A 15,150-nucleotide genomic window follows, 5' to 3' on the forward strand; every position below is an offset into this window, starting at 1 on the left:
AGGAAATGGTCACTATTTTTGCTCACGGTCGCTATGGCTTCGGTAACTTTTCTGTAACAATGTCGTATAATGAACAGTAGATCAGTTGTTCAACACTTGTAGAGCGTGTCTCACAAGTAGACCCCTGTCATGACCCCTATATCGATATTGAGTGGACACTGGATATGGTACATTTTGGTCCAATTTGGTGTACTTTTTAAGGCTTTAAAAAATAATTAGAGAATACAATCAAATGCATATTTTCTTTAATTTAAGAGAAACGTTAATTTTTTTTATCAGAAACTAGAAACCAACATTTGGTCCCAAACTAGTTTCTCCTACTTAGTGACAGCTTAACTTGGTCTTATTTTCAACACTGTTATTGGCTTTTTTATGATTTATTTTTTCAGGTGATGTATTGATAATTATTTCACAATGTTCATAATGATGACAAAAATCAGGGTTTAACTGTGTTTAGATATGTCTAAATGGTTGCCCTGATGAATAGGAAAAAAAAGCCAATAATAAAGAAATAAAAAGCAATGATTAAATTAAATTAATTCAAATTAAATTAAATTACTTCAGGGCCTATAATGTACCCCTATTATTATTTCACTCACTATTATGTACCCTGTTTGTAGAAACTGCCTTATGTCTATATTTCTTTATGGTGTCTGTGTCATGTGTTCTATAGGGAAAAAACAGGTGCTCTACATGAGAGTAGTCTTTTTCATGGCTCTTTGGCATGTGCAATGGATTGAGGATAAACAACTTCCTCCTCCAGCCAAACACTGAAACATGTATTGAAAAAACAGCAAGCCATTCAGTCAATTTCCTTTTGTGCTCCACTTCACTCTCCCCCTCATTCTCTTCAGCTCTGGTACAACCTGTCTCTCTTTTCCTCCGCAATTTAGCCGTTGATTATGAAACGCAGGTTAAATCCAGCAGTCAGACAAAGGGCTGCTGCAGTGGACTGAGTTACAGCTTTGTAATGGTAATGCAGGGAGGCACAGGTGAGCTCTATATGGTGCCTGCTCTGCAGAATACTATCCAGATGAATGATGAACTGTCAAAGTAAGAGCTGAACAGAACAAATGTAGATTGTTAAACCATCCCATCTATTTCTAGCTCTGCTCAGTCACTGTAGGACACTGTGTTTGAATGTGCATATTGTTGTGCATTGTTATTCTGAGCCTTATTAAATTCCCAGATAAAGTGGTTCAGGAAGGAAAATATATGATCTTGTTCACTGCAGTCGCTGTGTTGTTATTGTGTTTCTGTACTCTGGGTTACAATGAGAGTGTAATAACACCAGCAATCTGCTAGCAAAGATAAGTTTAAATAAAAGTTCATAGGCTTTTATAAAAGCTCTGTCTGAGATGTTTACTTTTTTGGTATTACAGAATGCTTTCAGAAGTAAAATAATAATCACATGTTTGAAGTCATTTGTTGTGAAAATATTGAACCAACATAGCAAAATCTTACAGCAACACTAATGTTTGGACAAAAATTTTTTTTTTAAAGAAATATATATATATATGTATATGTATGTAGTAATTTCTGTATTTTAGTTATATGTTGGTTACATTGACATCAGGTCAATCAAGGTATGTTTATTGTGTATCATTTCCAGTCAAGCTGCAAATTTGTTATGCAAAAAGTATGAAAATATTATTTAAATGTATATAGGAACAAAATACTAGCAATTAAATGACCATTAGAAAGTTTACAATTTAAAAATGTAATAGAAATAAAATACAATGAAATAAAACGACAAAAATGGTCAGTGGTGCATGTATGTCCACTGCATAGTAGACAAACTAAATAAACTAATAAATAAGTGTGTGAAAAAAGTTTTATGATGGTATATTTTCATCAAAAGCCACATAATTAACAAAATAAATAATAAAATAAAGTAATAAAGAGAGCAGAAATGAAATTATTAATGTGGAACTGTCTTCTCTCCTCAGGAAAGTCTGACGTTTACCTTCAGCTGGATCTGGAGGCAGAGTTTCACTTTACTCATCTCATCATGACTTTTAAGGTAAGAAAGTTTTTGTCATTTAAGAAATCACCCTTGAAACACTCCAAAACTGACCTCATACTGTACACAGACTTTCCGTCCAGCGGCCATGTTGATTGAGCGATCTGCAGATTTTGGCCGAACCTGGCAGGTGTACCGTTACTTCGCCTTCGACTGTGAGTCCACCTTCCCAGGAATTTCCCATGGTCCTCTTCGTAAAGTTGATGATGTCATCTGCGAGTCCAGATATTCTGACATCGAGCCGTCCACAGAAGGAGAGGTCAGAGATATTCAGTTGGAAGACTTTGTTAATTTGTCAGTTAATTTGTTTGTTGACCTTCACTTTCATTCCGCTCAGGTGATTTATCGTGTTCTTGACCCTGCAATCCAAATCGAAGACCCTTACAGCCCCAACATTCAGAGTAAGTGAATCTTAACAAACCTAACCTCCGACTGAATAAGATACAGGTTTTTGCACTCTTTTCCATCATTGGCAAATATCTATTCACATGTATTTAAATTAAGTTTCCTGTTTGCTGCTGTCCATCCTGCCTCTTTAGTACATGTCAGATGGAGGAATCTAAAATAAAGGCATGTAAAATGGAAATAGAAGCTGATTTCCCCCCTCAGGTCGTTGTTCCTGTACGTTAACTGGCTAACCTAAAGTATTTCCTTAGAACATAATGAACAACCTGTTTTTTTCTTATAGTAGGCAAGTGCTGTATGTCTCATGAACAGGTCTTCACTTGGTAACAACCAAATCTTTTTTAGTCTGATTCCTTCCTATATGACAAATAGCATGTGTTGCAGGTGTTATTTCAGATACATTAATATATGTCATTTAAAAGCAATTTTTTAAATAAAAATATCTCTGCTGTTACAATGCAGTAGCTATGGTTATTAGGAGCTTATTTAGGCAACAGCTGGATCTTAATGAACTTTTTGTCTTTGAATATTTCATCCATTTATATATGTTTTACCTTTTGCATAACTTATCGACAAAGAAAATGTAAAGGAGCAGATGGACTTGTTAGCCGAGAAGTTAGATTTTAACTTAGTTAAACTTAACTTATTTTAACTTAAATATAAATTAATTAACATTTCGGATGAGACATTCAGTACATAATGAACAAGATGTGCTCTGATAACCCAACAAAAAGCCATAAACAGGTGCAGCCTACATATCATATACTCTCTAGACTTTTCTTTTGTCTCTTCTTCCAAATTTATCTCTCAGTTTTCCCTCTTTCAGGTTTCCTTTGCACATTTTTACTCGTATGTGTGTGCATAAGAGTTGCATACTCATATGTACATTGAATTTGCAGAAAAAATGATAACACTATTAGTGCATCCAAAATAAATGTTTTTGTTTACATAATATATGTGTGTGTACTGTGTGTATTTATTATGTATATATAAATACACACACATGTATGTATATATTTAAGAAAAATATTTTATGTTTATATATTAAATATATTTAGATATAATATGAATTATATGAATATAAAATGTATACATATAAATACGTGTAAATATTTTCAAAATATATACTGTATGTGTGTGTATTTATATATACATAATATAAATATTTTCAAAATATATACTGTATGTGTGTGTATTTATATATGCATAATAAATATACAGAGTACACATACATATATTATGTAAACAAAAACTTATTTTGGATGCGATTAATCACGATTAATTGTTTGACAGCACTAAAACCTATTAATAACGTTAACATTTCATTTTTTGACTAAAATAAAAAATTAAAACATGCTATAAAGTGAAAATAAAAACAGATTTGCAGAAGAATGGAAAATAAACAAGCTATAAATGTGCACTAAAGTACAAACAAAATATTACAGATTGAATAAGGTTTTGTTGGATGGTCAAACAATATTGGGTGACCTCTTCGGCCCAGTGTAAGTGTGTCGAAGCCAAGTACCCTCCCTCACAGTGTGTGTAGCAGAGTAAGCTGATGATGAACTTCCTGGTTCAGCTGGTCAGTGTAATATTCCCATACAGCTGTGAGTTCTCAGTCATGCACCGTGTGAGTGTGTATAAATTGATCTCATACTCTCTGTGTGGCTCTCACTTTCTGTTATACTGAACATCTAGAGCATGACTGGAACAAACAGCTTGTGCACAGGAGCTGCATTCACTGATCTCTGACGTTGGGATATAAGCCCCTCACACACACACACACACACACATGACTTCATGAATTTCCCTCCAACTGTTTATCTTTTAAATCACACAAGTCCCACTTCATTGAGTGTCTGTGAAGTGTTACAGGAGTCTATCTGCCACACTTCTGCTAAAGGCCTCCACGCTCAGCTGACTGCAACCTCCCACTGAGGAGCAGGCCATTGGCTCAGGGGAGAAGGGGTCAGAGGTCATGGGTTAACAGGGTTTAGGGAATTTTTTTACAAGGGTAGGAGGATGTTCTCATAATTGGGTGGTTGTGACTGTGTGGTTGATGATGGTTTGGTGTGGTCCTGATTTTTCCCAACAACCATTGTCATTTAGGCATCATATTCTGGAAATATAAGCACTTTTGCTGTAACAAAAATCTGTGGTTAATTGTATACCTCTGTTAAACAGGGCCAGGCCTGTTCAAGGCTACAAGATGTTTTAAGAATATATTTTATTACAGTTTTATGTAGACAGTAAATACACTACAGACAGTAAATATAATTCATCTGAAAGATTTTTTAAGGTTTTTAAAAGTCTCTTATGCTCGCCAAGGCTGCATTTATTTATTGATAGAAATATAGTAAAACAGTAATATTATGACAATTTAAAATAACTGTTTTCTATTTGAATATGTTCTAAAATGTAATTTATTCCTGTGATGGCAAAGCTTTTGGTGCTCAGGAAACATTATTATGATCAATGTTACCCTAGTAAAAAAGTAATTTTTTTTAAATACATTTATTTCATAATAAGTATAGTTCAAATCTATTAACATATTTACTGACATATCGCTTGAGACTTACTGATATAAAAATTATAATTCAACTTTGGAGTTTGGAGTTTTACTTACACACAATGCACATTTCTTAATATCAAGCCTAAAATGTCACTATTGATGAGGATTGTATGATCTTTGAATAATATCAGTCTTTCAATGCAAGATATCTAAAGTGAATCTGAAGTATACTTGCAATAGTATACTTTAACACTACTTTAACACAATCAAATATACTTCAGTGTATCTTCAGTTGGACTTCAGCACTACTTCCACACAATTAAAGTGCATTAAGTACAAAATTAGTTGTTCCAATTTAGCAGACTTCAAGTATACCAGTTTAGTATACTAAAAGTACAACTGCACGGTACTTTTATTAAGTACATAAATATTTAAATGTATTTGTGGTATACTAAGCATGAAATAAATGTATTTCAAATACATTTTAGTATATTTATTTTTCACTAGGGTGAAAACATGATTTTTTTTTAGGATTCTTTGATAAATAGAAATATATTAAACTACAGCATTTTTTTAAATAGAAATTTCTAAACATTATAAATGTCTTTACTGTCACTTTTGATCAATTTAATGCATCCATGCTAAATTAAAGTATTCATTTTTTCTTAAATAAAAATAAATAAATAAATAAAATAATAATAATGCAAAAGACCAAACCTTTGAAAGCTAGTGCACGCCTGCTAATCTCTATAGCTTTTATGCTGTTTTCCATCCATTCTCACATCTAAAATGGCATTAGTGTCCTTCTCTTTGGTTTATGGTCCCCTGTCCTCCACTAACCCCAATGTCTTCATATTGCAGACCAGCTGAAGATCACTAATCTCCGTCTGAACCTCACCAAGCTGCACACTCTGGGTGATAACCTGCTGGACTCACGGACCGAGATCAAAGAGAAATACTACTATGCCATATATGAGCTGGTTGTCAGGGGCAACTGCTTCTGCTATGGCCACGCCTCCGAATGTGCTCCTATTGACGGCATCAGGGATGACATTGAGGGCATGGTGAGTTACTGAACTGTAGCAACTTATGGGTATGCATTATATATTGCTACCAAATCAGATATCAGACAATACTGGAGTTTTTTTTAGATCTAATGGTTTTGTTGAATATTAGATATTCATTTGAACATGCTAATTTTCCCTATTTTTACATTTAGATTACCTTTGCTGTCATTTAACAACCACTTAAAGTAAATTTTTTAAAACACTAATAATTTAACACTGTTAAATGAAATCTTTAGCAAATCTCCAAATAAATATCCATTTTTCATAGTGTACATTAAAATGTAGTAATGCTTAAATTCACCACTAGCAGTGCTTTATTTATATATTTATATTTAGTCTATTTAGACAAAGCAGTATGTAATTTTAATATGGACCATCTCTAGGTACATGGGAGGTGTGTGTGCAAACACAACACCAAAGGACTGAACTGTGAACAGTGTGATGACTTCTATAATGACTTGCCCTGGGGACCAGCTGAGGGCCGTAACACTAATGCCTGCAAAAGTAATTATGAATGACCATAATCGTATAGCTCATAAAGTGCATAGAGACATACACCTCTTATGTCACGGTTAACACTTTCCTCTTTTTCCCAGAATGCAACTGTAACGGTCACTCCAACGAGTGTCATTTTGACATGGCAGTGTATCTGGCTACGGGGAACGTCAGTGGAGGTGTGTGTGACAACTGTCTCCACAACACCATGGGCCGCAACTGTGAGACCTGTAAACCTTTTTATTATCAGGATCCAACTAAAGACATCAGAGACCCTGGAGTCTGCGTGGGTAAGGAGCTAGATACTAAACATATACATTTAAGCATTATACTGTATATGATTGCTTATATCTGTTCTCTCTGCTAGCCTGCGACTGTGACCCAGATGGTTCTCTGAACGGTGGCATTTGTGATGGGCATGATGACCCCTCTCTGGGCATGATCGCTGGGCAGTGCCACTGTAAAGACAACGTTGAAGGAGCACGCTGTGATAAATGCAAGCCTGGTTTCTTTGGGCTCAGTGCTAGTGATCCTCGCGGCTGCCAACGTAAGTGCAAGCTGATACCAATTATTTACATGTTATCACTGATAACTAGGGTTGTGACGGTAATGGAATTTTCCCACCGGTTAATTGACGTGTGACAACACCGGTATTAGGGGGCAGGGGCGTTTCCTCTTTTCCTAGCTTTCCTTCACTTTTAAATAGCTTGCAAAAGCGTTGTGCGCATTTTACTTTCACTTTCAAATAGCGGCAATTCGACGTAAAGCAATTGTTTGTTTTTAGTTTGTTTGAATTTACCCTCTTTTCCTCGTTTTCCTTCGCTTTTAAATAGCTTAAAAACACCATGCGCATTTTACTTTCACTTTCGAATTAGCGGCAATTTGGCGTCTTGAATGCAACAACAAAATACAATGTCAAACTCACTTTAGCCTATATATAAAACATAGAACTTTTTTTTTTATTTATGGGTTATCAGTAGGCTTGCAGTAGGCACCGCGATAGACGGTGCTGACGGTGATACCGTTTTGTCTAAATATATTGAAAATAAAGCACAAAAAATCAGCCACCTAAATGATAAGTGAATTTTGGCGTCATAACATTATAATGTACAGTATGAAGAATGGGATATTCATTTTGAGATTTGCTGAAAGTTACATTACGTAGTATCATTACATTTTTAGTGTTTTTAAAGATTAACTTTAGGTGAGCGTTAAATGACTGCTGAAGGTATCTGAACAAATGAGGGTAATTAAATATAAACATAGAGGAAATTTATAATGAACAATAAAAGATACAATAGCATAGATATAACTAACCATTCAAAAGTTTGGTGTCTGTAAGATTTCTTTAATGTTTTAGAAGTTTTTTTATGCTCATCAAGATCAAAAATACATTTTTCTCCAGGATGCTTTGATGAACTGAAACTTAAAAAGATCAGAATATATTAGAAATAGAAATCTTTTATCTTCAAATGTCTTTACTGTCACTTTTGATCAATTTAATGCATCCTTACTGAATTAAAGTATTATATTCTTTAAAAAATCTTACTGACCCCAGATTTTTGAACAGACACTTTGACATTTCAGAGCACAGTGTTTTTAGTCCAAGTTAGCAAGGAGTTAAATAGCTCTGCACTTTTAGACCTCAGTCTTTTTAAAGAACATTTTCTGGTATGTTTTACTCTTGATACTCGATCATTCTCTCCTTCTTTCACTGGTCTACTTTAGCATGTAAATGTGACCCCAGGGGTACAGTGTCCGGTAGTTCTCAATGTGACCCTGTTAGCGGAGACTGCTTCTGCAAACGCCTTGTCACTGGACACAGCTGCAACCAATGTCTGGTAAGTAAAGCAAAAAAAGTTTGCCTTTTTTGTAGCTTATTATTCCCCATATTCCTCTCTGAGAACATTTAATTATCAGTCATCAGTTGGCATTGCATGCTTTCTGGTACCTTGTATCCCCTCTACTGTGGTAACATGAACTAAGAGTGATTGCTCTACAGTAGAGCCGTATGTCTGCATTTAGCCCAAGGGTTTATGGAGAATGGTGTAGGTTTTCACACAGCTTAAAATGGAATGAAAGGAAGAGCTGCATCCTGAAATTAGACAAGCAATAAATACCTCTAGTAGTAGAGTGATGTCACTTCACTTTATGGATATGTACCATGGTAATTCTTTACTATTTTTGTCATGGTATTTGCTTATGGTTATTGATTAGCACTGCATGGTTTCAAAGTATCATGGAATTACCAGGGTTTTGACTCAGTATTTTGTAGTTAATAATCTGAATATTAAATGTCATATTGTGGCTTATGTGTCATTTTTATTAGTATGTATAACACTGATTTGTGTTTTATGTGCATTTTCTACAGCCTGAGCACTGGGCCTTGAGTCATGACGCCAATGGCTGCAGAGGATGTGACTGTGATGTGGGTGGAGCTACAGACAACCAGTCAGTATTTTTTGGTTTATGGGGATTCAGGCTGTTGGCAGTTTTTGTATTAATAATGTGAAACTTAATTGTAATAAAAATAATGTGCTTTGCGTCTGAAGATGCTCAATGGAAACAGGCCAGTGTCACTGTCGGAGTCACATGATTGGTCGCCAGTGTAACCAAGTGGAGTCTAGTTATTTCTTCATGGCCCTCGACCACTACATATACGAGGCTGAAAATGCCAAACTGGGTCAAGTAAGTGCAGAAATATGACAAACAGGAAGATATTTGCTTTGTTTTTAGCCCCATGTATTCTGTCTGATAACTATGGACGCCCGTTTCTGCAACCGAAAATAAAAAAAGATAATTGCAAGTTTTTATCTCACAATTCAGACTTTTTTTTCTCAAAATTGCGTAATACAAACTTACAATTCTAACTTTCTTTATCTCGCAGAATTGCAACTTTATTTCTCAGAATTATGAGTTTAAATCTTGCAATTTTGAATTTATATCATGCAATACTGACTTTATAACTCACAAAAGCGAGTTTATATCACGCAATTCTGAGAAAAAAAAGTTAGAACTGCGAGTTTATATCTTACAGTTCTGAGAAAAATATGTGAGAATTGTGAGATAAAAAGTCGCAATTACCTTTTTTATTTTTTATTCAGTGGCAGAAGTGGGCTTCCATAACCATTTAACCAGTTAACTTTCTTCATCAAGCAACAGAACAAATATTTCAAAGATGTTTCAAAATATCAAAGGTGCATGCCAAGTGTCAAAAGGAAAGAAACACAGATGTCGTCCAAAGATATTATGATCAAATATTTATTGGGGCCGATACAATAATTATTTAATATTATTAAATATTAAAATAAAAAGAAATATAAAAATACTATAAAAATGTTAAATAAATAATAATTCTCCACTATTTTGTCTAAATAAATTAAATGTAAAACACTAAAAACTAAAAGTACAAGTGAATTTATACAACATTGTGTGTACAACATTTGGTCAAAAATGTATATTCATTTTTAGATTTGATTAAAGATTATATTTGTGTATATTTTATAGGGCTCTGCATTTGAGGAGAGAGAGTACCAGCCGGGCCGTCCCGTCTCGTGGACAGGCACTGGGTTTGCACGGGCTCCTGAAGGTGGTACGTTGGAGTTTGCCATTAACAATATTCCATATTCTATGGAATATGACATCCTCCTTCGCTATGAGCTTCAGGTAGATTACATGTCTTCTTAATGGCTTCATAGGCTACTCAGAGTAGTGTGTTATGGGTGTACTCATGTGCGTTTATGTGCTTTTAAAGATGCCACGGGACTGGGAGGAGGTCCGTGTAATGGTGATTAGACCTGGCCCCATACCTACCAGCAGTCCATGTGGAAATACCATCCCTGCAGATGATCTGCTAACTGTATCGCTCCCATCTGGTGCCAGGTCTGTGAAACACATGTACAAATGTTTTAAGGGTCAGTCCATCTATCTATCTATCTATCTATCTATCTATCCGTCTATCCGTCTGTCTGTCTGTCTGTCTATTTATCTATCCGTCTGTCTGTCTATCTATTTATTTTTACTTTTATTTTATTTTATTTTATTTTTAATTTTTTGTTCCAAACAAGAAATAAAGTCATACAAGTTTGTAACGTCATGAGGGTGAGAAATTGATGCACTTTATTTTTTGGTGGACTATCCCCAATCCAATTAATGTTTATTTTTTCGCTTTTGTATCCCAAAATCTTCTCAGTTTTGCTTATAACACAGATTTAATCATGTACTTTTTCGTTTGTTTGATTTTTTTTCTTTTGTTTTTATTGTTGCTGTTTGGTTTATTTATTGTTTGGTTTCAATGTTTTTGTTTTATTTGTTTCTTTGTTTTTGTTTGTTTTACTTTCTCTTGTATTTATTGTTGCTTTTTGTTTGTTGTTTTTTGTTTTTGTTGCAGTTTGTTGCTTTTTTGTTTCTTTAATCATTCATTTATTTATTTATTGCTTTCTGTCTTCCTGTCTTCTGATGCACTGCTACAGGTTTGTGGTTCTTCCTCAGCCTGTGTGTTTGGAGAAAGGAGTGAGTTACAAACTGCGTGTGGAGTTCATCCGTTATGCTGACAGGAACAGCATCATTACCTCGACTAATGCCTTTGTACTTGTTGACTCTGTAAGCATCAATCTGTGATTTTATTCAGCTCTTATGAAGTCTTCATGTTCTGTCTAATTTTGACTTGTTCTTTCATCTCTTCACCTCCCCAGATTGCCCTTCTCCCTCGTTACTCTTCTCTAGAGATGTTTACCGCAGGAGACCCTGCCTCCATCGCACGAAAGCAGAGCTACGAGCGTTACCGCTGCCACGAGACTGCCAAGAGTGTGTCCCGTCCACAAATGAGTGAAGTTTGTGCTAAACTCATCACCAGCATGTCTGCCCTCATTAACGACGGCGCGCTACGTGAGTGTCAGCAGAGAATGTAGGGTCTGTGATGGGAATATAGGGGTTTGTGTTCACTTGTTCATGTTGTTATTAAGACAAGAACATTGATCCCACAGCTTGTGAATGCGATCCTCAGGGTTCGCTCAGCTCTGAGTGTGATGTCCGTGGGGGTCAGTGCCGCTGCAGGCCCAACATATCAGGCCGGCGCTGTGATAAATGTGCACCAGGAGCTTACGGCTTTGGCCCTTCCGGATGCAAACGTAAGACAAATCTTTTCCCTGCTGTGGTACATTAGTAACATTTTGATAAAATTCCTCTTTGTGTGTTCTTCTTTGTATTTTTTCCCCTTTTTGTTTCTTTTCATTTGTTTTTTGTTCTGTTTTCTTTTCCGTTTGTGTTTGTTTTGCTTTCTTTTACTGTGTTTTTTTCCTGGTTTCTTTCTTTCTTTTTTGTTTGTTTTTCTTTTGTTTATGATGCTTGTTTTTAAAAAAAAAAATTATTATTTATTTTTATATTTATATTTGTTTTATTTGTTTTATTTAATTTTTTGTTTTTAATTTTTGTTTGTTTCTTTTGTTGTTTGTTTGATTTCTTTTGTTTTTACTGTTGCTGTTGAATCCGTGTATCATTCGATCATTCGTTTTTTGATTTAATAATGAAAGTAGAAAAATGAGAAAATGGCTCCTTTTTCGTTTTTTTGTTTTTTTCCAAAAAACAAAAAATGAGAATTCAGTTTAAATTTTCGTTTTTCGTTCATGGGTGGAAAAATGAATAAACAGCTTGAATATTCGATTTCTACATGTGGGCGGGAATTAAACGCCCCTTTCTGCTGATTGGTCAGCCGAAGATCAAACCGTGCCATCATCAGTTCTTCTGCAGTATCACGCAGCAGAATAATAGTCCTCCACTGCTGCAGTTGTACGGATTAATAACCACTCTCACTTTAGAAATCAATTAAATATCTTTTTCATATTTTTCTCATCAAACAGACTAATGAATAGCTCGACACAACTCATACCAGGGCAGAGTCTAAATATTTATTTTGAAACAAATTAATTAATTAATTAATTTCTTAATTAAACAATTTTGGCAAAATTTAAGATGAATTTTCGTTTTTCATTTTTTGGAAAAAAACAAAAAAACGAAAAAGGAGCCGTTTTCTCATTTTTCTACTTTCAATATTAAATAAAAAAACGAATGATCGAATGATACACGGATTCTGTTGCTTTATTGTTTGTTTTTTATTTGTTTATTTCTTTTTGTTTGTTGTTTTCTTTTTGTTAATTATTTTTTATTTTCTATTTTTTCTATTTTGTTTTGTTTCATTTAATTTGTTTTTGCTTGTTTCTTTCTTTTTTGTTTTTACTGTTGATGTTGCTTTATTGTTTGTTTTTTGTTTGTTTCTATTTGTTTGTTGATTTGTTTTATTTGTTTCCTAGTTTTTATTTATTTTTATTTTTCCTTTTTTATTCTTTGCGTGTTTTTTTGTTGTATTTCTGTTTGTTTTTTTGTTTCTTGCTTTTCTATCCTTCATTTGTTTCTGTTCTTTCTTTCTGTCTGTCTGTCTGTCTGTCTGTCTGTCTGTCTGTCTGTCTGTCAGTCTGTCTGTCATTAATTGCTTTCTGTCTTTGTCCTTAGTTTGTGAATGTAGTTTGGAGGGCTCGCAGAGCCGATTCTGTGACCAGTACTCAGGACAGTGTCCATGTCGGGCCGGTGCATTTGGTCAGCGCTGTGATGGTTGTCAGGCTGGACACTGGGGCTTCCCAAACTGCAGGCCATGTGAATGTAATGGACATGCTGATGAGTGCCACCAAAGGACTGGAGCCTGTATCAACTGCAGAAGCAATACAGCCGGGGATAAATGTGACAGGTACAAGGGGCAAAAAGACAGACATTCTTGACATTTTAAGCTGTATAGTTAAACTGATAATTATTATCATTAGAGGACACTTAAAGATATTTGAGAATCTTTTAAAGTTTACCGGCAAACAGTGAAAAGGGTTGATTTTTCTTGAATGGTCCTCTACCTGAGCTAATGTAATAAATACCTCTTGTCACAGGTGTGCTAATGGTTACTATGGAAACCCGGCTCTTGGTTTAGGGAGTCTGTGTCGGTCCTGCCCCTGTCCTGAGGGCCCCAACAGCGGACGCCACTATGCCGCCTCTTGTTACCAAGACAACCGCAACCAACAGGTGGTCTGCAACTGCAACCAGGGTTATACAGGTATTTTTAACCACAGAATTTTCTTTCCTTCCACAGATGGATGGAATCAAATTAAGTTAAGATGAGGTCTGGGTCATGTGCAGTTGCATTTTTTGCATACATGCAACGGGAGAATGTAGACATCCCAAATTAATAAATGCTTGAATTGGGCTTTATAGTGCTATTTAACACCCTGAGTCCATCTGCATCTGTATAGGATGCAGAAAATGCCATAATCAGAGATAAAGGCCACTGTCACTCTGATAAGCCAGTACAGTGATCATGTGTGTTATCTCCTGTCCCCTCCTCAACTGGACACAGGGATTGTAAAGCGCTCTGCAGGGGCAGTCCTCAAGCGTGAGTAACCATGGAGACCCACCCCACCTCTGCTGCCCGACCTCCATCACCCGTCCCGTCCCGTCCCTCCCTAGCGCATGGCTCATGCACTTTACTCCTTGCATGTACATTTGCAGAACCCTGTGAAACTGCACCAAGTGCAGTCATATGTGACTGAGCAGTGTTGGAGAGTAACTAACTAAATGTAGCTAGTAGTTGTTTTTTAAAACTAAGCTTTTCTAGTGCTTAGCTTTCCAGCTGAGCGAAATTAAATAGTAATAATTAAACGATAACTTAAAATGTGTTCTCTCTCTCATATTAAGCATTGGGAAGTCCAGTTTATTTAAATGCAGAGTCTTAAAGGGATAGTTCACCCAAAAATAAAAATGTTGTCATTAATTACTCACCCTCATGTCAGTCCAAACCCACAAGACCTTCGTTCATCTTCAGAACACAAATTAAGATATTTTTGATGAAATCTGAGAGAGTTCTGACCCTGCATAGACAGCAACGCAACTGACATGTTCAAGGCCCAGAAGGGTAGTAAGGACATGGGTGTAAAATACAAAAATAAAACATTTGCACTTTTTCCGGGCAAGTGTGTTCATGTAGATGTAGCAACGGCCAGTGTGAATAAATCTAGATTTAAACCCAAAGAAACAAGAAGTCTATGTATGACCCGACTATTTATTCATATCAAAAACGAGACGATCTGAACATTACGGAGCGTTTCAATCATACTCGAAGCTGGAGGACGCTCTAGCTCAGAAAGTCCAAAACTGCCTCGTAGAAGTAATAGCTTATGACGTGCAGGAAATCCCTAATATGGGCCCCTAAACCCTTTCTGGGCTGTGAACATGATAGTTGCGTTGCTGTCTATGCAGGGTCAGAAAGCTCTTGGATTTCATCAAAAATATCTTAATTTGTGTTCCGATATGAACAAAGGTCTTATGGGTTTGGAACGACATGAGGGTGAGTAATTAAAGGTGCAGTAGGAGATCTTGGAAAATGCTAACTTTAGCCTGATAGCACTGAAAGCGGATGTCCCACCCTCCCTGCAATCGCCGTCCAAAGCCACGCCCCCTGAACGCATTTACGCTCACAGACCAGAATACCAGAGACAACATTACTACAATAGGCTACATCAGCGGTTCCCAATTCCAGCCCATGTTCCGAAGTGAAGTAAACTTCAACGGATTTCCCCTGCTCAGGGAGGAGGGAGCAATGAACACTGTGTAGG

General features: G+C 35.8%; 1 protein-coding gene across 4 annotated transcripts in view; it reads left to right on the forward strand.

Moving 5' to 3' along the window:
* LOC107737594 (laminin subunit beta-2-like) overlaps positions 1–15,150 on the forward strand; it is a 44,187-nt gene that overhangs the window by 15,053 nt on the left and 13,984 nt on the right. For all 4 annotated transcript variants that reach the window (XM_016549146.1, XM_016549147.1, XM_016549149.1 and 1 more), the window contains 17 exons: positions 1,950–2,023; positions 2,094–2,282; positions 2,361–2,424; positions 5,802–6,004; positions 6,391–6,511; positions 6,604–6,792; positions 6,870–7,049; positions 8,231–8,343; positions 8,874–8,953; positions 9,055–9,190; positions 10,010–10,168; positions 10,257–10,384; positions 10,975–11,104; positions 11,197–11,389; positions 11,488–11,631; positions 13,010–13,241; positions 13,432–13,595. In XM_016549146.1, the coding sequence (XP_016404632.1) occupies positions 1,950–2,023; positions 2,094–2,282; positions 2,361–2,424; positions 5,802–6,004; positions 6,391–6,511; positions 6,604–6,792; positions 6,870–7,049; positions 8,231–8,343; positions 8,874–8,953; positions 9,055–9,190; positions 10,010–10,168; positions 10,257–10,384; positions 10,975–11,104; positions 11,197–11,389; positions 11,488–11,631; positions 13,010–13,241; positions 13,432–13,595 (2,499 nt within the window). The remainder of the gene's footprint in view (positions 1–1,949; positions 2,024–2,093; positions 2,283–2,360; positions 2,425–5,801; positions 6,005–6,390; positions 6,512–6,603; positions 6,793–6,869; positions 7,050–8,230; positions 8,344–8,873; positions 8,954–9,054; positions 9,191–10,009; positions 10,169–10,256; positions 10,385–10,974; positions 11,105–11,196; positions 11,390–11,487; positions 11,632–13,009; positions 13,242–13,431; positions 13,596–15,150) is intronic.

This window comes from Sinocyclocheilus rhinocerous, unplaced genomic scaffold (genome assembly GCF_001515625.1).
Source record: "Sinocyclocheilus rhinocerous isolate Xijiao unplaced genomic scaffold, SAMN03320098_v1.1 scaffold72, whole genome shotgun sequence".
Taxonomy (NCBI): domain Eukaryota; kingdom Metazoa; phylum Chordata; class Actinopteri; order Cypriniformes; family Cyprinidae; genus Sinocyclocheilus; species Sinocyclocheilus rhinocerous.